This window comes from Zonotrichia albicollis, chromosome 7 (assembly GCF_047830755.1).
Source record: "Zonotrichia albicollis isolate bZonAlb1 chromosome 7, bZonAlb1.hap1, whole genome shotgun sequence".
In the NCBI taxonomy this organism is placed as follows: Eukaryota; Metazoa; Chordata; class Aves; order Passeriformes; family Passerellidae; genus Zonotrichia; species Zonotrichia albicollis.
Window position 1 is genome coordinate 17,688,129 of NC_133825.1, and position 19,773 is coordinate 17,707,901.

At 55.7% G+C, this 19,773-nt stretch overlaps 1 protein-coding gene across 3 annotated transcripts in view; it reads right to left on the minus strand.

The window, feature by feature from the left end:
- Nucleotides 1-19,773, minus strand: part of CDH23 (cadherin related 23) — a 209,763-nt gene that overhangs the window by 1,021 nt on the left and 188,969 nt on the right. Inside the window, exons 38-68 of one of the 3 annotated variants that reach the window (XM_074544462.1) lie at nt 18,638-18,859; nt 18,448-18,567; nt 16,480-16,660; nt 15,497-15,630; nt 15,077-15,286; nt 14,183-14,290; nt 13,706-13,808; nt 12,747-12,872; nt 12,456-12,659; nt 11,780-12,238; nt 10,880-10,996; nt 10,068-10,292; nt 9,815-9,984; nt 8,716-8,853; nt 8,441-8,560; nt 7,846-8,023; nt 7,005-7,216; nt 5,853-6,047; nt 5,453-5,563; nt 5,117-5,246; nt 4,702-4,965; nt 4,419-4,580; nt 3,656-3,912; nt 3,317-3,414; nt 3,111-3,231; nt 2,876-2,955; nt 2,537-2,577; nt 2,202-2,262; nt 1,265-1,394; nt 1,068-1,190; nt 793-906 (exon numbers count right to left, since the gene is read on the minus strand). In XM_074544462.1, the coding sequence (XP_074400563.1) occupies nt 793-906; nt 1,068-1,190; nt 1,265-1,394; nt 2,202-2,262; nt 2,537-2,577; nt 2,876-2,955; nt 3,111-3,231; nt 3,317-3,414; nt 3,656-3,912; nt 4,419-4,580; nt 4,702-4,965; nt 5,117-5,246; nt 5,453-5,563; nt 5,853-6,047; nt 7,005-7,216; nt 7,846-8,023; nt 8,441-8,560; nt 8,716-8,853; nt 9,815-9,984; nt 10,068-10,292; nt 10,880-10,996; nt 11,780-12,238; nt 12,456-12,659; nt 12,747-12,872; nt 13,706-13,808; nt 14,183-14,290; nt 15,077-15,286; nt 15,497-15,630; nt 16,480-16,660; nt 18,448-18,567; nt 18,638-18,859 (4,914 nt within the window). The remainder of the gene's footprint in view (nt 1-792; nt 907-1,067; nt 1,191-1,264; nt 1,395-2,201; nt 2,263-2,536; nt 2,578-2,875; nt 2,956-3,110; nt 3,232-3,316; nt 3,415-3,655; nt 3,913-4,418; nt 4,581-4,701; nt 4,966-5,116; nt 5,247-5,452; nt 5,564-5,852; nt 6,048-7,004; nt 7,217-7,845; nt 8,024-8,440; nt 8,561-8,715; nt 8,854-9,814; nt 9,985-10,067; nt 10,293-10,879; nt 10,997-11,779; nt 12,239-12,455; nt 12,660-12,746; nt 12,873-13,705; nt 13,809-14,182; nt 14,291-15,076; nt 15,287-15,496; nt 15,631-16,479; nt 16,661-18,447; nt 18,568-18,637; nt 18,860-19,773) is intronic. The other 2 variants (XM_074544460.1, XM_074544461.1) reach the window with 2 other exon arrangements.

Consider the following 19,773-nt stretch of genomic DNA (forward strand, 5'->3'; position numbering starts at 1 on the left):
AAGTGACCTCCAGATGGGTCTCTCCATCCCTGGGCAGATGCCCCAGCTCAGACACTGCTCCATCCCTGGGCAGATGCCCCAGCTCAGGCACTGCTGCCCCCAGAGTGGCCAAGGAGTTTGGACCTGGGTTGGAATCTGGGGTTGTATGAAGGTGGAAGGACAGGAGGCAGACAGGGAAAGAAGATGAAGGAAGGCTGGATGAGGCTGAAGGGAAATAAGGGCATGGATAGAGGAGGGCAGAAGGGCTGAATGGCATCTCCCACCCCACTGCTGTCCTCTGCTCTCTTTGCCCCTTGTTTTGCACCCCCATGAAGGGTAGAAGGCCACAGGAGGAGTTTCTTCTCCCCAAATCAGCCCTTCTGCACCAACACTCTCCATCCCAGCATTTTTGCCTCAGAACCCTGTGTTTTTGAGGCAAAAACCAAAGAAGCAGAAGGAAGGGAAGATGATCCCCCACAGCTTTGGCCAGCCTTGGCAGAAATGGGAGCTGATGGATGCAGCCCAGTCTGCAAAGAGGGGCATCCTCTCCTGGGGTCAGAGCGACCGAGGGAGAAGGTGCCGTGTACTGATCAGAGGAAACACAGGCAGCCACTGTGGGGAACCAGCATCCTGGAAAACCAGTGAAAAAACAGCAGTGGGAACCAGTGGAAAACCACTATCTGGCTTGTTTTGACCAAGCAGAGAGCGGGGGCAGCACTGGTGACAGCGACCAGAGCCTGCGGGGCCAGGAGGACACACTGCATCCCAGAGGGCACGGCAAGCCTGTCCCCAGAGCCACGCACACCCCTCTACCTCCGAGACCGAGGAGCGGTCCCCCTGGCTGGCGGTGGCCTTATGAACCATCCGCTGGGCAAAGAGCTTTTTCAGGCGCATGTAATCATCCAGCACCACCTTCAGGAGCGTGCCCTGGCCGGGGGGGAGAGACTGTGCGTTATCCAGGGCAGGCGGCTTGTTCAGAGGGAGCCTGGCCTCATCCCAGCGCGTTTTGGAGCGACACCACCCTGCGGCGCGGAGAACCTGGAAGGTGCAGAGGGGACTCCTGGACGCAGGACGCCCTCAGCGCTCACCTTGATGGGTCCCTCCCGCATGATCTGGCCCAGCTTAGCGATGTTGTCGTACTCCTGGATGGCGGCGCGCAGGTAGCGGTCATCCTCGGGCTTGGCGGCCGAGGGCTCCCGGCCGAAGGTGCCCTGTGGGGACACGTGGTGGCTCAGCGGGGCGGACAGAGGGGTCAGAGGGGTCCCACAGCGGGGCCGTGTCTCACGTGGGTGCGCGCAGGGCTGTTCCACAGGTCCGTGATCTCGCTCAGGTTCTCCGGCAGGTCGTCCTCGTGCTCCGCCTGCGCAGCCAGCTCCATGTTCCTGCAGAAGGGGTCCAGCCACACCGGGTTGGCCCTGCGTTATCAACAGTAAAAGGTTTTAAAATCATAAAATTCGGGGAATGAGAAAGAAGCTAGACTTAGTGGGGCCCTGGGAAAATGTTAAAAATGGACTCTGAAAATGTTAGGCTTTGTGTTTGCCGGGTCATGTGAAATTGCGCCTGCGTAAGCAGTATGTGATAAATGATGTAATTGTTAGATATGATGATTGTTTAGTAATTAAATATAATTATTGTTAATTGTAAGGAGAATCATGAGGAACTATGTTAAAAGTTTGAGGGGGACCACGAGGCACCCATGCTTGGATGAAATCTATGTATACAACAGGACAATATAAGTTTAATAATTAACATGAAAGTTATATAACGATAGAATATAAAAACATGTTCATCCTGCACCCATGTCGGGGTCAGATTTGGGTTGACACCCAGAGCTCTTCAATAAAAGCACCTGCACATAATCATTCTCGTGATTATATGTTCCTGAACGCTAACATTATCCCTAACCCCGTCCCAAGCCTGATGCTGAGGCTGCACTGCCTCCTCCTGCCCTCTGTAGGTACGATTTGGCTGCTCTGGATCCAAATGTGTGTCAAACCCTGCCCTTTATCTCTGCTTACCCCAAACCTGTGCAGGATTGGCAGAGAAGGAGCCACAGAATAAATAATAATATTTTTTAGCTCAGAAAGCTCTCAGAGTGAGCGTGTGTCCCAGGATCAGTAATGCACCAGGGCAGAGCAGACACCATGTTTCCACCTCCTGGCTCTTAAACACAGGCATGCCTCTCTTGGGAGCAGCCTCCAGCCCCAGGAGGTGGCACTCACCCATCAAAGGAGTACTTGTTGGTGTTTGGCATGTCCATGATGTCCATGAAGCCTCTGTTCCCTGCAACAGGCAGGGGTGAGAGTTACAGGGCAGCACATTGGTGGCCTTAGCAGCAAACCACTTCTTTGTCAGGGAGGGATAAAGAGGAACCAAAAAGGCAGTGAGAAACATGGTGGGGTGTGGCAAGTAAAACAGAGCTTGATGCTGAGAAAAGCCTCCCAGCATCACACCTGGCTGGGCAGGATCACCTCTGATACACACCCCATGATGTCCCCCATGTGTCCCTGTGACACCCCACTCTGCCATGCACTGGGACACCCCAAACACTGCTCACCAGTGGAGCCAGCCACGATGGCTTTCAGTTTCCTTTTGTGCCTGCAAAAGAAACACAGCCAGTTGGGGTAGAAATTAAGGAAGATGCTGGAAAGGAGAAGGACAGACAGATTTGCAATGACCCTTCATACAGGGTGTGCAATCAATAATAAATATTAAATAAGGCAGGGGAGCTTTGAGGTGAGATGTAGTAATACCATCAGTATTAAAACCCATGCATTTTGGAGGAAGCTGATGCCCTCCTTTGCTTGCTGGCATTTCCAGGCCCGGGAGAAGCCACGCTGGTCCCCCTGGTCTAAGGGGACATGGCAGGGGCTGGGCAGAGCCAGGGGTCACTCACACTGTCCGGTAGTACCAGTTCATGAGGATGAAGAGCATGGCAGCCAGGAAGAGCAGGACAGCCAGCACGATGATTGCCATCTAGGAGAGACAGAGGCGTGGGGGGAACCTCCAGGGGCCACGTGCCTCAAGTTATCTGGGTGGAACATCTCTCCAGCACTGAGCAGTCGCCGTGGGAAGGGACACCTCCCCCAGAGGGCTGTGAGCAGCTCCCCCAAGCCCAGCTGGACCCTCACCTGCAGAGCCGAGAGGTCGTCGGGTGCCCGGGCAGTGATGGCAGGCTGCACGTCCAGCACGTTGTAGTTCCTGAAGAGATTCCTCAGCTGCTCCTTGTTCTCGTCTATCATCTGAATGACTCTGGGAAGAGAAGGGTTGCTTGGGCACCCTGACATGACACAGGGTGCCTGGGGAGCCAGGCTGGGCGGGGGGAAGGGGGATGTACCGCTCCACGTCCAGGATGCGGTTGGTCTCCCTGTTCACCACGTGGATCAGCAGCTCTGTCTGGGCAAAGTTCACCCGGCCCTTCTTGTCAACGTGGAACTGGGGAGAGACAGCAAGGTCTGCAGGGTGGGACAGGAGTCTCCTCCTGAGCATCCTCGAGGTGTGCTCGCATGGCAGGAGACCCTCAAGCATCATCTGGACCCACACCCCAACTTGGGGTCTATCTGTCACCTTCAGAGCCCAGGGGCATCTGTGGTTATCCAGGCAGGACTGGAGACCTCCCAAACAGCCTGTGGAAGATCATCTATCCCCTAAAACAAGCTCCAAGGTGGATGGTTACCTGCACATCATCCGTGTTGACGATGGCACCGGTGATGTTGGAGAGCAGGCTGATGAACTCCTCCTCAAACTGCCTGACCCTGTCAGGGATCTCGTTGATGATGATCTTGACCCGCTGGTCATCCCGCAGGATGTAAATCCCCACGATGGCCGTGTCGTTGTGGCCCACCAGGTCAGAGGCCATAATGTCCACCACAAAGTAGCCGGGGTTGTAGGCAGTGAAGAGGTCGAAGGTTCGCAGGATGCCATCAAGGGTTCCTGTGGAATGGACAGTGACAAGCCCAGAATTGTCACAGACATCTTTTATGGAAATCCCTTTCCTTAGGATTTTTCCTCCTGAGAAGTTGGGAGGCCTCAGGAACAAAATGTAAACAATGGTTATCTGCTGCTGTGGAATGCAACAGGTGCATCTGGGATTGGTCTCATGTGGTTGTTTCTAATTAATGGCCAATCACAGTCAGCTGGCTCGGACTCTCTGTCTGAGACACAAGCTTTTTTATCATTCTTTCTTTTTCTATTCTTAGCTAGCCTTCTGATGAAATCCTTTCTTCTATTATTTTAGTATAGTTTTAATATCATATATGTCATAAAATAATGAATCAAGCCTTCTGAAACATGGAGTCAGATCCTCGTCTCTTCCCTCATCCTCAGACCCCTGTGAGCACGGTCACATGGGATCAGTGACCCCAGCTACAGGGACACCTTTGGCCACAGGGATGTCTCTGCCCAAGGCCCCTCGCTCCTGCAGCAGGCTGGGCACCCACCAATGCTGAAGATGTTGGCCACCTCCTCGGAGTCATTGGAGTGCTGCTTGATGTAGCGGATGCCCAGGATGTGGTACAGGACCAGGCTGTTGTTGCCCACGTCGGCGTCCACTGCGAGCACTCGGATCAGCTCCGACCCCACCTTGGCATCGGTGGCAACCCCTTTGAGGGAGAGATGGGAAAGGGACCTGGGGCCAGGCTGGCTCTCGCTGCCCTTTACCCTGCTGGATTTTCCTGGATTATCTCTGGCTCCAGGTGCCCCCCAGCCCCAGGCACCTCTTACCCGCCGTGTACTCCGACTTGGTGAACTGGGGGGCCTGGTCATTGATGTCATCCAGGAAGATCCGCACCTCCTGCAGGGTCAGGTCCTCGCTGAGGTCCCAGAACTGGGCTCTGGCTGCCTGCTGGCCCCGGGGAGGAGCCCAGTTCTTCTGGCTGGATGCTTTGACGATGATGGAGTGGTACGGCTCCTTCTCCCGGTCCAGGTCCCGCAGGACCTTCAGCTTCCCCTCCCGGCTTAGCTGGAAGTTGCTCTCCTCGTTCCCAGCTGGGTGCAGAAAGGCATCCCCAGTCAGTCCTCTTCCAAAATGCCACCTCGCCCATCGAGCAGGGCAGAGGGGCAGCAAGGAGAGGATGGAAATCCTGGGTGAGTGAGGGGAGTGTGGGGAGGGACACAGAGCTGCCATCTCCATGCCCACCTGCTATGAAGTAGTAGACGATGGCGTTGGAGCCCTCATCGGCATCCACCGCACCAGTGACATTCCCCACCATGGTGCCTGGCGGTGAGTGCTCGGGGACAGAGAGTGCCTGGTACTGGGGACTGTCCCTCTGCCAGAGACCCCAGGGAAAGGAACGTCATGAGAACTTAAATAAAATGTTGGGGTTGCTTTAAACCAAAGCAGACAAATCCCACCGGTGCTCCCCACCATGGTGACGCCCAGGTGTGCACGCTCCATCACACATGCTCGCTGGCATCTCCACCCCTGCATCCCCTGCATCCCCTGCATCCCACCCCCTTCCTGCTGGTGCCTTACAGGTGGCCTGAGGAAGATGGGTTCATTGTCATCGATGTCATCGAGCTCTACCTGCAGGGGCTGCATGGTCTCGTAGGGTGGCTGGCCCTGGTCGGAGGCCACGATGATCAGCTGGGGAGAGAGGCAAAAGGGCTGTCCTGGGCAAAACCAGGCTGGGAGACATCACTGAGGCAGGGACAGGGAGAGGACAGCTGGATGCTGGAGAATTTTGGGGGGACTTAACAGGGAATTGGGTGCTGGCCCACCAGGATGCAACGCCCCTAAGACACTTGATAACCACCCAGTTTCTGCTAAGGTGTGACACCTCCACAACCATGTCATCATGATGCCATCCCCACCCCATCCCGTGCATCCCACCATCCCCACAGGGACCCACGGCCCCAGGGCCTGGCTGGCTCACATTGTACACTGCCTGCTGCTCCCTGTCCAGCCGCATGGCCGTCTGGATCAGCCCGCTGACCGAGTCGATGGTGAAATACTCCCAGTCCTTGTTCCCCGCCCCTGTCTTCAGCAGGCTGTAGAGCACCACTCCGTTGAGACCCTCGTCTTTGTCTGTGGCATACACCTCGTAGACGTTGGATCGCAGGGGGATCTCCTGCTTGCACACACACAGCCTGTCACCATGGCATTTTCTGGAAAACCCTCTTTGCCCAGGATTTTCTCCTGGGAAGCTGAGGGGCCTCAGAAAAGAATGAAAACATAACTATCTGATTGCTTGGGAATGTGGAGATCGTTTACTAACAGGTGCATCTTTGATTGGTTCCATGTGAATTGTTCTTAATTAATGAGCAATCGCCATCAGCTGTGTCGGACTCTGAGGAGTCAGTCACAAGCTTTCTCTATCATTCTTGTTTAGCCTTCTGATGTATCCTTTCTCTTTCTTTAGTACAGTTATAGTATAGCATTGTTTAAATATAATATAATAACATAAAATAATAAATCAGCCTTCTGGGAACATGGAGTCAAATTCTTATCTCTCACCTCATCCTGGGGACCTCACAACACCACAACAGCCCTTCAGCCTTGGCGCTGCATGCAAACCCCCTGCTCCCCCTGCCCCTCCAGGCCCCCTTGGTCCAAAATCCCTTGGTTTGGAGGTCAGCAAGCTCCCACCGCCCGAAATCCAACAGGGGGATGGCAACACACAGCCATGATCCCCTCTGGGCTGGTGGCTGGGGATGGGCTGAGACATGCACTGGGGACTGGCTGAGACACGTACTGGGGACTGGCTGAGTCAAGCCTGGCTTCCCAGAAAGCAGAAGCATCTCCAGTGTCAGCATTTCCAGCCCATGTTTATAAACACGGTCTGCACGCACCGGCTGTTTACTAATTCCCAGTGCTGTGGGGTTTCTGTTCCCCAAATCTGCCCCATCACCCTGCTCACACGTTTTGGAACGTCCACGCCCATGACCCAAATCCTCTTGCCACATCCTAAATCAAGGTCTGGTTGCGTCCCCAGCGGAGATGGAGTTTGGATTTTGCTGTTACAGGCAGAAGTGCCCCTGAACTCACTCCCAACATGCCCCGACCTGGTCTCTCCCCAGGGATTCACCTCCTTGATGTGCAGGATGGTGCCGTTGGGCGGGCGCACGAAGACGGGGCGGTTGTCATTGATGTCAATGACCTCGATGTGCAGCATGGTGGTGCCCCAGAGAGGGGGATGCCCCTTGTCCGTGGCCACCACAGTCAGGTTGAACCTCTCGTAGGACTTCAGGCGCCGCCGGGATGTGACCAGCCCGGAGTCTTTATTGATCTCGAAAGCCTCTGGGGACAGAGAAAAGCCCCACACTTCTGGCTCAGGATGCTTTGCACCAGATAAATTATGGCTAGAAATGGGTATAACCAGCTGAAATGCACCCCCACAGCAGGCCAGGGGTGTGGGTGGTCTCAGGGCTTTCAGAGCACGCCAGCCCATTGCCACATCCTTGTCTCTGGGACCTACTCCCTGGTCAGCCCTGTCTGTGCTTCACTCCTGCCCAGGCTGGCACAGTGGAGCTTTTGGCTGATTTCTGTAATTTCTCAGTGTGCAGATACCCTGGATTTCAGGCACTATCACTATCCACCCACACCTCTTTGCCCTTCAAAGCCTTCATCTGAAGCAGGCAGTGAGTCTGCTCCAAGACAAACTGGGTGTAACAGAAAGTTATGCTGGGGTGAGGAAGACAAGAGCATAAGCCAAGGCTGGCTGTAGGATGAAGGCAGGCAATGCCCTAACATCCCACACCATGAGATGAGGAACTGAAAACTGCAGAGAAACGGAGAAAGCTCCCACTTTCAGTATCGCTCCCAGGAGTCCAAAGCAGCCACAGGAGATGGGGTGTGGGCTTGGTGCCCATGACTCCTTCCTCCTCATAACCCTCCTCCCTGGGAACAGCCCCTGCCCCAGCACCCACCGGCTCCAGGGCCCTCGATGCTGTAGGTCACCACGCCGTTGTCCCCCTCGTCCAGGTCGGTGGCACTCATGGTGATCACTGATGTCCCCGCTGGCTCGTTCTCGTACACGCTGGTGCTGAACTGGCTCTTGCTGAACTGGGGCCTGACGTCGTTGATGTCCAGCACTGTGATCAGCACCTTTGGCAAAGCACAGCCAGCTGGTGTGAGGCTGGGGAAGGCTGGGCAGCCCCTGGGGCTGTACCCCTGCTGTGACCTGCAGCTCTGCTGCTGCAGAGAGGTGCCCTTCCTGCTATTTGTTCAACTCCACCAGCTGAATTCCTGCCTCCAACAATGGGGGCTGCCGTGGCTGGGGCAGCCATTCATGCCACAGCACTGCAGACAATAGTGTCACCCTCCCCTGCCCCTCCTGCCGACGTGCTGTCCCCGCAGCACAAAGTGCCCTGCACCATCCACCCCACGGCTCCTGGCATCACCCGCTCTTCCTTCTGCCTAATTCCCCCCCAGTTCAGCCCCTGGGAGGAAAGGTGGGGCTTTAACACCTTCTTGCTGGTGGCCAGCACCCAAGGGGTGACAGGAGGAGGAGGAGAGCCCTACCTGCACAGAGTTCTCCCGACGGTTGCTGGAGACATCCCCAGGGTTGTCCCTGGCCACGGCTGTCAGTGTGTAGTGATCCTTCTTTTCCCTGTCCAGGGCTGACAGGATGTAGATGTCACCCTGCAGCACACAGAGACCTTCAGGTGGACCTCGTCTGGCAGAGCTGGTACTCAAGAAGGGGCACAAGGTGAGGTGTGGGAGCAAGGCACAAGCTGGGATCATTTCAGCCTCCCCTCGCTTTCCCTGCTCTGTTCCAGCCTCAGTTGGCTCCTTACCGTGTTGGGATTTATCCCAAACTTGCCCTCTCCATCGCTCAGGCTGTACTGGATGAGAGCGAACTGCCCGGAATCCGCATCGGTGGCCGTGACGCTCAGGATGACCGTACCCAAGGGCACGTCCTCAAACACAGCTTTCTGCAACAGAGGCAGCAGGCAGGACTGGCTCACTCCGGCTGTCTCAGCAGGCAGTAACCGAGGGCACAGCTGGCACAGCTGGCACCCAGCACTGGTGCTCCAGATTGCAATGCAAGATGTTTTCCATTACCATCTGTATGGCAGATTACCTTTGTCAAGTGGGCAGTTTGCCTTATCTCTCTCTTTGAGGGACCATAATCACACCTCCCTCGGGAGGGGACATTGCTGATAACAGACTACTGAATGTCACTGCATGGCTGATAAGAACTATAACATCCCATTGGGAGATGGGAGCCCAGGGGGAGGAGCCAAGCATTGCTACCCAGATATAATCCAGAGGTTTTGAGACACCAGCACGGCTTTCTCCACGGGATTCCCCAGAGGAACAGCAGCTGTCTCTTCTCCCACTGGATCTTCAGAGGCAGAATACATCCTTCTCTACAGGATCCCTGCTCCAGCAGAACCACCCCTGACACTGCAGGAGGGCTGCAGCCACGTTTCCAATGGGACTGCCACCAACACCCTGACCCACAGGGTGTCAGGTTGGGTTCTGACTCTGGCAGTGTTGTTCTAGTGTACTGCATTGTTTATTTTATCCTTTTATATTTTTTCCTTCCCTATTGAAGAACTGTTATTTCCTGTTCCCATATTTTTTGCCTGAGAGCTCCTTAATTTAAAATTCATAGCAATTTGGAGGGGTGGGGAGGATTTACATTCTCCATTTCAGGGGAGGCTCCTGCCTTCCTTAGCACACTCCTGTCTTTCCAAACCAAGACAACTGGGCACAGCCAGACTCCCAGCAAGGTGTTGGCACAAAGCACAAAGCGCATGCCAGCGTTGGCCATTTTCTCCAAAGGGCTCAAGCACAGGCAGAGGGAAGAGAAGGTGTCCCTGGAGAACCCCCAGCTCTGTGCCTGTCCTCACCAGCCCAACACACCCACAGTTTGACAGGGGTGCTCACCTGGTAGGAGGGTTGGCTGAAAACAGGGTTGTTGTCATTGATGTCCACGATCTGCAGGTACACGGGGATCTCAGCGGATCTGCGGGGAGTGCCGTTGTCGGAGGCGCGGACGGTGAAGTTCAGCCACTGCACCTCCTCATAGTCCACTGTTCTGTTGGCCACAACCTTCCCTAGAGGATGGCAGACCCTGGAATGAGAAACCTGACCCAGGTCACCAATCAGCCCCAGAGTCCCACCTCCCCAGGCCACCAACCTGCTGAAGGGTCTTCCAGACAGGCGTAACCTTCTGGAGAGAGGTTCAGCAGCTCGTAGGTGATCTGCCCATTGGCACCTTTGTCTGGGTCCACTGCTGAGATGGAGATGAGTGTGGTGCCCTGTGTGGCTCCCTCCAGGATCCGCTCAGTGAAGTAGGTGACCCCGAAGGGACGGAAGCGGGGTGTGTTGTCATTGACGTCCAAGACGTTGACTGTCAGCTTGGCTGGGGCCATGGTGGAAGACCACAGGGGGAGAGAAGAGAAGAACAAATGAGAAAGAGAAGTAAAGGAAGGTTGAGAGGAAGGAAGGCTGTAAAGGCACAAATGTGAAAGTCCAAGAGAGACAGCAGGTTCTGGTTCATCAATAAAAAAAATTAGTATGCCCCAAAGCCACTATGCCCTGAGCATGCTATGGGTGCTCCTATGCTGCAGTGGGACACCTGATCCTGAGCTTTGTGTCTTCTCACATGAGCCTGAATTTACCCACAGTGGGATGGCAAGATACCATAAGAATGGTAATGAAGAGATGAATGTCTCCCATGGTAAGGTTATGGGCACACAGTCCTTTCCTCCCATGGTAAGGTTATGGGCACAAAATCCTTCCCACACCCACTGCAGCCCTGGGGTGTCTGGGACATTCTCTAAAGGAGTCCTCAGGGGAGAACCTGAACCTGACGGGAGCTTGTCCAGGACTGGTCCCACTGGAAATGCTGCTGGTCAGGATGGAGAGGAAGGTGGGAGAGCTGCTGGTTATCCAGAAGCTTCACTGGTGCCTGGGAAGGGCTGTGCCAGTCCCTGTGCCCACCCTTACCGTTGGGCACGCTGACCGAGCGGTCGATGACTTCGCTGGCGTTGTCATGGACAGAGATGGTGACCTCGTAGGTGGCCACTAGTTCACGGTTGAGGGGAGTTTTGATCTTCACAGCTCCTGGGAACCCCAAAAAGATGGATGTCACAGGCTGTGCCTGTCCCCACACCCGGGCAGGGGAGTGAGTACCAGCCCGCTGCTGCATCCTGCACCACGCTTGTTCTCCTGCCCCTCCAAAGGGTGAATGAGGAAAACACATGAGAGCTACAGGAAGAGACAATTGCTCCCCCATTGCTCTCCCTGTCCTTCCTACCTGCCTGCTCCACACGGCCTCAGGTGGTTCTGGTTGCGCATCTAAAAGTGGTTTGGGAGCAGCTGTTGCTGCTCCCCTGCACAACCCCATCCACCTGAGCTCAGCATCTTTAACAACTTTGTCCTGTATCTTTTCCAACAAGGTCATTTTTCTGTCTGGATCAGCTTTGTGCTTCCAAAAGAGATGTGAGGAGCTCCTGGCCCTCTTTCCCCAAAGGAGCTCACCACCTGCCCTGGAGTGCCCCTTGCTTCCCCAGGGAGGGGGCTTGGGTGCAGTCTGCCAAGGCTGAGCAGCCCCCGGCCCGCAACGGAGGCCAACTCTGCCAGTGGAGATGGGTGAGATGGAGGAGGCCATGGTGGCACGGAGACAGGAATGAGCACGGACACAGAGACAAAACTGAGAGCCGGAAAAGAAAGCAAAGTTAAGTCAGTTAGACAGGAAAGAGAAGGGTGAGACAGCGGGGAGACAGGAGAGGAGCACCACCGCTCCGTACCTCAGACACCTACCTCCAGGCAGAGAAGAAGAAGAAGTAGAAGCAGAAACGAGGAGAGGGGTCCACACTGCCCACTCCTCCCTTCCCGCTCTCCTACCTGTCCTGAAATCCACCGTGAAGGCTCCCTGCTGGTCGGGCACCAGCGCGTCCGTGTCGTCGCGGGCCACGATGCCCAGCAGGTAGTACTCCAGGCGGGGGTGCAGGTCCCTGTCGATGGCCGTCACCTCAGCCACCACGGTGCCCGGCGGAGCAGACTCGGGGATGCTGACGCTCTGGATGGGGTTGATGAACTCGGGCCGGCAGTCGTTGACGTCGTCGATGAGGATGCTGACGGTGGCCGTGCCCGACAGCGCCGGCGTGCCCTGGTCCACGGCCACCACCACCAGGCGATAGGCGTCGCGCTCCTCGCGGTCGATGGTGATGTTGGCCACGCGGATCACCCCCGTGCTGGCATCGATCAGGAACCTGTCCTGGCCACCACCCTCAATGCGGTAGTCCAACTGTTGGTTGAGGCCACTGTCAGCATCCGTGGCTGTAACCTGGAGGACGGAGAAGCCTGGAAAGGTGGGACACAGCCCTCTCAAGAGAGGGTTGGAGGGCAGCGGCAACCAGCCCTTGGTCCCAAGGCAAATACCATCAAGCGACATAAGCAGCCTCAATTCCCAGATTTTGACCCCATCCTGGCCAACTGTGTCATTGGGAGCAGGGTTTTCACCAAGTCCCAAGGGGACACCCGGGTCACCCCGTTTCCCACCCTGACATCCAGTCCTGACCTGGAGGGCTGTTCTCCAACAGCCGCACTGTGATGGATGCTGGCTGGAAGACAGGGCGGTTGTCATTGTCATCCAGGACGGTCACTGCCAGGCTGGCCGTGCTGTTCAGTCCCCCCACATCACGAGCCATCAGTGTGAATTCCAGGTGAGGGTCCAGCAAAGCCTCTCGGTCGATCACACCACCAGGCTTCACTGAAACCACACCTGGAGAAAAAGGGGAAAAGCCTGGTGGCAGACCACATGGGGACCTGGTGGCCCTGGGCTGGGGACAGACCAGCTGAGCCGCCCCACCTGTCCTGTTGTTGATAACAAAGAGGTCCGGGGATGCCTTCAGGAGCTCGTAGGTCACCACGGCATTGCTGCCCTGGTCAGCATCCAGAGCTAGGATGGGGCCATTGAGCATTGTGACAGGAGTCCCTGGACGAGATGACAAAAGCATTAGGGAGGGTGGCAGTCCCCTGGAGGGCCCCCCTGTCCCCCTCCCACCCCAGTGACACATGAGGGACAGCAATGAATGGATGGAGGAGGTGGCAGAGCCGGGCCTCAAGGGGTGTGAGGCACTGGGTGAGGCACTGGGGGGTGGCTGCTGCAGCCTTGCAGACCGACTCGTGAGGCCCAGGAGAGGTGGTGGGACATCCAGCTAAAAGCAAACAGACAGACACATCCATCAGAGGGGTGGCAGCAGCGCCCTGCCACCCAGGGTGTCACCTGGAGGCACCCAAACCCTTTGCTTGAGATGTTGCTCAAGGGTGGGACAGGATACCTGAAGTCTTGGAGCGGGGAGCAATTTAAATGGCAGGAAGGCAACACAAAATAGTAAGAAAAGTGTTTCTAGCTCTTTGTCTGGGAAATGTCCATCTGGACAGGCTGGACTCTTTTAAAATCTCTAACCCTTGGAGCAAGGCAGTTCCAGCTGATGGAGAGATGGCAGCCCATCCTCTTCAGAGCATTGGGCAGATGGGTGCCCTCAAGGCTGCCTCATGGCTCTGCTCATCCCATGGGCACCTGCTGCAGCTGAGCAAATCCCAAATAGTGCCCATTTTGTGCCAGGAAGGGTTTCCACATGCAGCACGAACCAAAGCTGTGGTCTCCTCAAGGCTCATCAAGGCTCAAGCTCCTCAAACTCAGCATCCCTGTCCCAGTGAGCTGCCCTGCCCAATGTCCTTTCTCCTCCACCACGGCAGGGAGACATCTCCCCTCATCCAGCCCAGAAGGGAGTCTCCAAGAGTAGGGAGTGAAGAGAGACCTACCAGGGGGCGAGTTCTCCATCACCTCAGCCTGGTAGGAGCTCTGGGTGAAAAGAGGCCGGTTGTCATTCTCATCCGCTATGGAAATGACCAGCAGGTCGAAATCCTAAAGGAAAATTGGGACAAGAGGGCGATGACCATAGTGTCCTTTTCTTGAGCCCACCTTCCCCCTCTGGGGCAGTCAAAGGATGCTCCACTATCATTGTGGCTGTCCAACTCTCCAGCCCAACACTGGGCTGGAGAGTCCCACCTTCCATGACATCTGCTGTTGCATGGAGTCAACAAATGACTTTGGACTCGCCCTAGATCCTACTGCTCCTGTTCCCTGCTGGGAATGGGGCTGTAGCCCCCTCCCTGTGATCCCCAGATGCTTTCTGGGGATGGGGCTGCTATCAGAAACACCGTGGGTACAGGCAGTGCTTGGTTTTGGCCATTGTCTCCCCCTGCCCTGCTGGAGGCCCCGGCAGCGTCTGTAATTACCCGCCTGGCATTGCGGATGTTCTCGGGGTTGTCCTTCACCGTCACCGTCAGCCTGTACTCGGCCACCCGCTCCCTGTCCAGCGGGCGGTTCACGTACACAACGCCACTCTGCCGGGGAAAACGGGGGAGAAAACACCACAAAATGTCCCTTTAGTGGGGAAAACAAGGGACAAAGCACCACAGTGCCACTCTGCCGGGAAAAACAAGGGAGAAAACACAACAATGTCACTCTAACAAGGGAGAAAACACCACAATGTCATTCTGCCAGGAAAGCAAGGGAGAAAACACCACAATGCCACTCTGACAAGGGAGAAAACACCACAATGTCACTTTAGTGGGGAAAACACCACAATGCCACTCTACCGGGAAAAACAAGGGACAAAACACCACAATGCCATTCTACTGGGGAAAACAAGGGAGAAAACACCACAATGCCATTCTAACAAGGGAGAAAACACCATAATGCCACTCTGCCAGGGAAAACAAGGGAGGAAACCCAACAATACCACTCTGCAGGGGAAAACGATGGAGAAAACACCACAATGCCATTCTAACAAGGGAGAAAACACCATAATGCCACTCTGCCACGGAAAACAAGGGAGGAAACCCAACAATACCACTCTGCAGGGGAAAACGATGGAGAAAACACCACAATGCCATTCTAACAAGGGAGAAAACACCACAATGCCACTCTAACAAGGGAGAAAACACCAATGGGATGCAAGGAATGCTTCCCCTAGGGCATTTCCTGCCAGAACAAGGATGCCAGACTGCACAGCTGGGTTCCCACCCCCATTACCCCAGCATCCCAGCCCCCTTATCCCAGCATCCCACCCACTTATCCCAGCATCCCACCCCACCATCCCAGCATCCCACCCCACTCCCGGGCCGTACGGTGCTGTTGATGTAGAAGGCATTCTCCGTGTTCCCTGCTGTTATGTCGAAGGTCAGCAGCGCGTTGGGGCCCTGGTCGGCGTCGTGGGCGAGCACGCGGGTGACGAAGCTGGAGACGGCGGCGCTCTCGCTCAGCGTGAGGTTCATGGGCAGGTTCAGCAGCACGGGGTCATTGTCGTTGATGTCCAGCACACGGACACCCACCACCATCTGCCAGGGAGAGAAGCAGGGCAGGCATGTGGCACGCGTTTCCAGGCCTCCCATCCTTTCCTTGCACTCCCCGGGCAAGAGGCCCAGGATGGAAAGGCCTAGGGACAAGGAGAAGGAGGTGGAGAAGAGGAGAATGAAGCCAGAGACCAAAAGGGAAGGAACTAAGCATGGGGAGAGCTCAGAGCCCCCCGTGCCAGCCTGGGGACTCACGGTGGAGCTGAGGGGAGGCACGCCCCGGTCGCGGGCGGCGATGGTGAGGTTGTAGAAGGGGATGTTCTCACGGTCCAGCTCGGCGTCCTTCCGCACCCGCAGCTCTCCTTCCACCGGCGAGATGACAAATTCCCCTGCCGGAGAGAGCGGGGCCCTGGCTCCCACCGTGCTTTGGCTCCCCAAGGAGGGGCTTGTTTGGGAGCTGGGGCACCATGGCAGGTTTGGGGACAAGATCATGTCCCGTTACTGCAGGTACAGGAGGATTGACAGCTGGGGACTCTGATGGGTGCACCCCCAGGTAGCAGCAGGAGAAGGGGTTGGGGTGAATGGTCAAACAAGAGGTGCCTGTCCCTGTTTTCTGGGCCTTTCTGAAGATGCCAACAGCCCCTCTGTGCCCTGGGATAGCCACAGCAGGGTGGGCTACACAGAACTGACCCTTCATGAGCCAAAGGGCCTTGTCCTGCTTGTTGTGGAAAAGCTTTGCAGTGGGCTCAGCTGGGAGATGGGACTGGGCTCTGCCTTCCAGATTCACTGGACCAGTCACCACTCCCTTCACCGAGGGACATCCAGATGTCTCCATGTTTAGGGATGCCCCCAGCACCCCTGCCATCTGCACCGTGGTGCTGGTGGAGCTGTGAGTGCTGGAGAGCAACTCGGTCCCCCAACACCCTGCAAACCCCACAGGGACTCGGGGACAAGGCTCAGTTTCTCTTTCTGCACTTTTTTTTTCCCTTTTTCACTTCTTTTTGCCTTTATTGCTCAGCAGTTTTTCCCCCTTCCCTCCACCAGCCCCAGGCACCCCCTGCCCGGGCACGAACAGGTTAAGTTTCCTGTTGCTCAAACAGGATTTCCTGGTGTCGACAGGCCGAGCTGGGAGGGAGGATGGCGTTTCTGAAGCGCTTCCTCCCCGCGCTCCTGCGAGCCAGGCTCCTCCACGGGGCAGCCAGGGGGACAGGGGACACCCCGTGCGTGTCCCCACTCACCCAGGGGGTCCCCGGCGATGATGCTGTATTCCACTTGTCCGCTGGGCCCCGAGTCGCCGTCGTGGGCCAGGAAAGTCCAGACACGAGGGCCGGGCTGGCCCTCGGTGACATCGAAGGGCCCCTCGTAGGGCCGCGGGAAGGTGGGACAGTTGTCGTTGATGTCATTGAGGTTCACCAGCACCTGCGGCCACGGCGAGAGGCAGGAGGGTTGTGAGAGGAGAGGGTGGAGGGGAAGGGAAGAGCACCCTGCTGGCCACGAGCATGGGAAGCTGTGGAAGGCACAACACCTCCTGTATTTCTGGTTTTCTGGGCTCACCAGACATCCATCTCACCGCCCAGAGATTCAAACTCGGTTGCTCCTGATCGTGCCCGCCCTACACGCACACTGCAGGACTCCAGCTCCACACTGCCAAACCTCTGGGCCACACACCATGGGGGAACTCAACCCAGAAGCCCAGTGTCCCCCACATCCATGTCCAAGCAGGACAAAACCACAGAGATGAGTCTGGAGACATGCAATCTCTGCAGCCAGCTGGCTCACTCCTCTGCCTCCAACAAACACTTAATTCCTAATGCTGGGCAAACTTTAAAAAATTGACAGCTTGCATCCTTGTCCCAACAAAGCCACCACTGGTGGTACAGGTGGTTATGAGAAAGACACTGGAAATGAGGAGTTTTCTGAGCTTCTGGTTGAAGAACAGTGAAACCCACCAGATGGGCATTTGTTGCTGATTAAATCTAATCTTTACAGAGAGTACATCCAAGATTCTTCCCTGTTTCCTAGCAGTGGAGAAAACAAACACTGTCATGCCTTATCAGGGTCCCATCACTTGGGATCTCAAATAATCCCTAAACCTCCTCCTAAAAGCTGTGTTTTCTTACACTGCTGGCACAAACTCTTGGAGCAGTAGAGGGAGGGTGTTTCCATCCTTCCTGGCTTCGGTGCTTGTTGCTGAAGGGGTTTCCAAGTTTTCGTGTCTCTGCTTGAGCCAAGCGCAGGGGAAGATCTGCCCTCGCCTGCAGTGCATGGCAGCTGTGCCTTCGCTGCCTGCAGTTAAACCCTGGCTCTGTCCTGGGCCAGGAAGCCATCCCCAGCACCATCAGATGCCGAAATCTGAAGGCTTTCCCTTCGTCCAAGCATGGACTCCCACTGCCAGGCTTGTGTGGACAGATTTTATCCATAGAAATTTCCCACACCGGTACCTCCCCTTTAGTTTTTCTTTTTTTTTCCCTTCACACACAAGAATTTATCTCCTCTTGGGGGATTACAAAACCTGTGGCTCAATATCAGGGTGAGGTACAACGGTCCATGGCAATCAAGACAGAAGGTTTAGCCCATCCCTGCCACCTGCTGACCACCAAATCAATCTGGGCGTGCTGTAGAATTTGTCAAATTTTGGTTTTGGTCACAAAAACAATCGGTGCACTCTATTCCTGCAAAATATTTGCTTTGGAGCTGCTCGCCTGCCCTCCCCAGTCTGAGCAGTGCACTGAGTTCAGGTCACCATGGCCCAGGGAAAATAGAGCTACAGAGAAAAGCAACATAAAAATGACTAAAGGCTTTAAATAACCTCCTTACAAGGGAAAAGGGAATTTTCAAAGCACATAAATAGCAAGAAAAGATAAAGATGAAGCTGAAATTAATGTTATAGCTATGCTTCACTCCCTGCTGTCCCTTCAAGGACCAAGAGGACATTTCAAGAAAACATAGGAGGAGAAGCTCCAGGAGTTTCTTTGTGTCTTTGCAGGACCAAATAACTGGGTTAATTAACCCAGAAACACCTCTTGTGCATGACCCTGTTTTGAAACACCCTTGAGGGAGCAAGGCGACAGCAACTGGGCAAACAGGCCACATCTGGCTGAAGCAACTGGTGACCACTGGGAAGGAGATGTGAAACTGCTCTCCAAGTGGGAACTCCCTGACCCCAGAGAGGCCAGGGTGTTGCAAGCCCCCTGCCAGCTCCTCACCGTGGCTGTGGACGTCAGCCGCCGCGAGACGATGGGGCACTGGTCGGTGGCGGTGACCACCAGGGTGTAGCGCCCGTGGCTGATCTCGTAGTCCAGCTCCTTGACCGTGCGGATCTCCCCCTGCAAGGACAGGGCAGTGAAGGGACAGGCACGGGGACACGCGCGCAGCGGGGCCGGCGGCCGCACTGACCGTGGCGTTGTCGATGTGGAAGGTACCCAAGATGTTGCCCTCGGTGATGGCGTAAGCCACCGTGCCGTTGGGTCCCTCGTCCTGGTCCAGGGCCTGCACGGTGACCAGGCTGGCGTTGAGGCTGGAGGGGCCCTCATCCAGGGTCACCTCGTAGAGCTGCTGCCGGAAGGCGGGAGCATTGTCATTCTCATCCAGGATGGTGACGTACACCGTGGTGGTGGCCTGTGGGACACGGGACATCATGGTAAGCACTGTGGAGGCATTTGCTGGGCAGTCAAGGCTGAATCTGTCAAGGGCAGTGACCAACAATGGCTCAACACTGCCAAGAGACACAAAAAGCATGCAGGGCTCCAAGTGAAATGAGCCGTGGCTTCAGATGCACTTGCAGGTGACAGAGATAAATCAGAGATTTAATCACATCCTTGTTCCCAAGCAAAGCGTGTCTCTGTGGGATCCCTCCCCTTTTCCCAGTTTACCATTGCTGGCAGCACCAGGGAGCAGCCCATGGGCACAGGGAAAACCAGGCACTGAGCCCCACTGTGCCTCCCTGCCTTTGGAGGAGGCATGTGTGAGTCCTTGCCTTGCCACCTTGATTGCCACTAACAAGTGTGGCAATATGGATGGAAAATCCTGGAGTCAACGCTGCCATGGCTCAGGGGAGGAGCAAAACCAAATATCTGGGACCACTGGACCAACCTCCTCCCATGGTCCCACCACCTCCCTGCTGACCACAACCTCACTGCTGGTCAGGCTCAGCTGGATCAGAGCCTCTTCCAGTGGTCCCTGGCCCTGCATGGGCACCTGGTCCTGTCTGTCTCACAGGGGTGTCACCCCACCTGGGATGGGCTGGTGTTTATTGTTTATGGCACAGAGCTGGGGGCTTGGAACAATAAACCATTTCCTTGGCATGTCCGGGCTTCATGCCCACACCTGCCCCCAGCAACAAATTTCTCCCAGCCAGCCAAGGGTTATGTTTTTGGCAGGAGCATCAGAGCTGTGTTTGCTGTAAAAACCACAATGCCACACCGTAATTAGGTACTTTTCTATTTCCCTGCACACTCCGGATTCAGAGCAGGCAGGCAGCAAGTTTCCTGAGGGTTGCAAAACTCCTCATTCTCCGGGCTCCACTTTCCAGG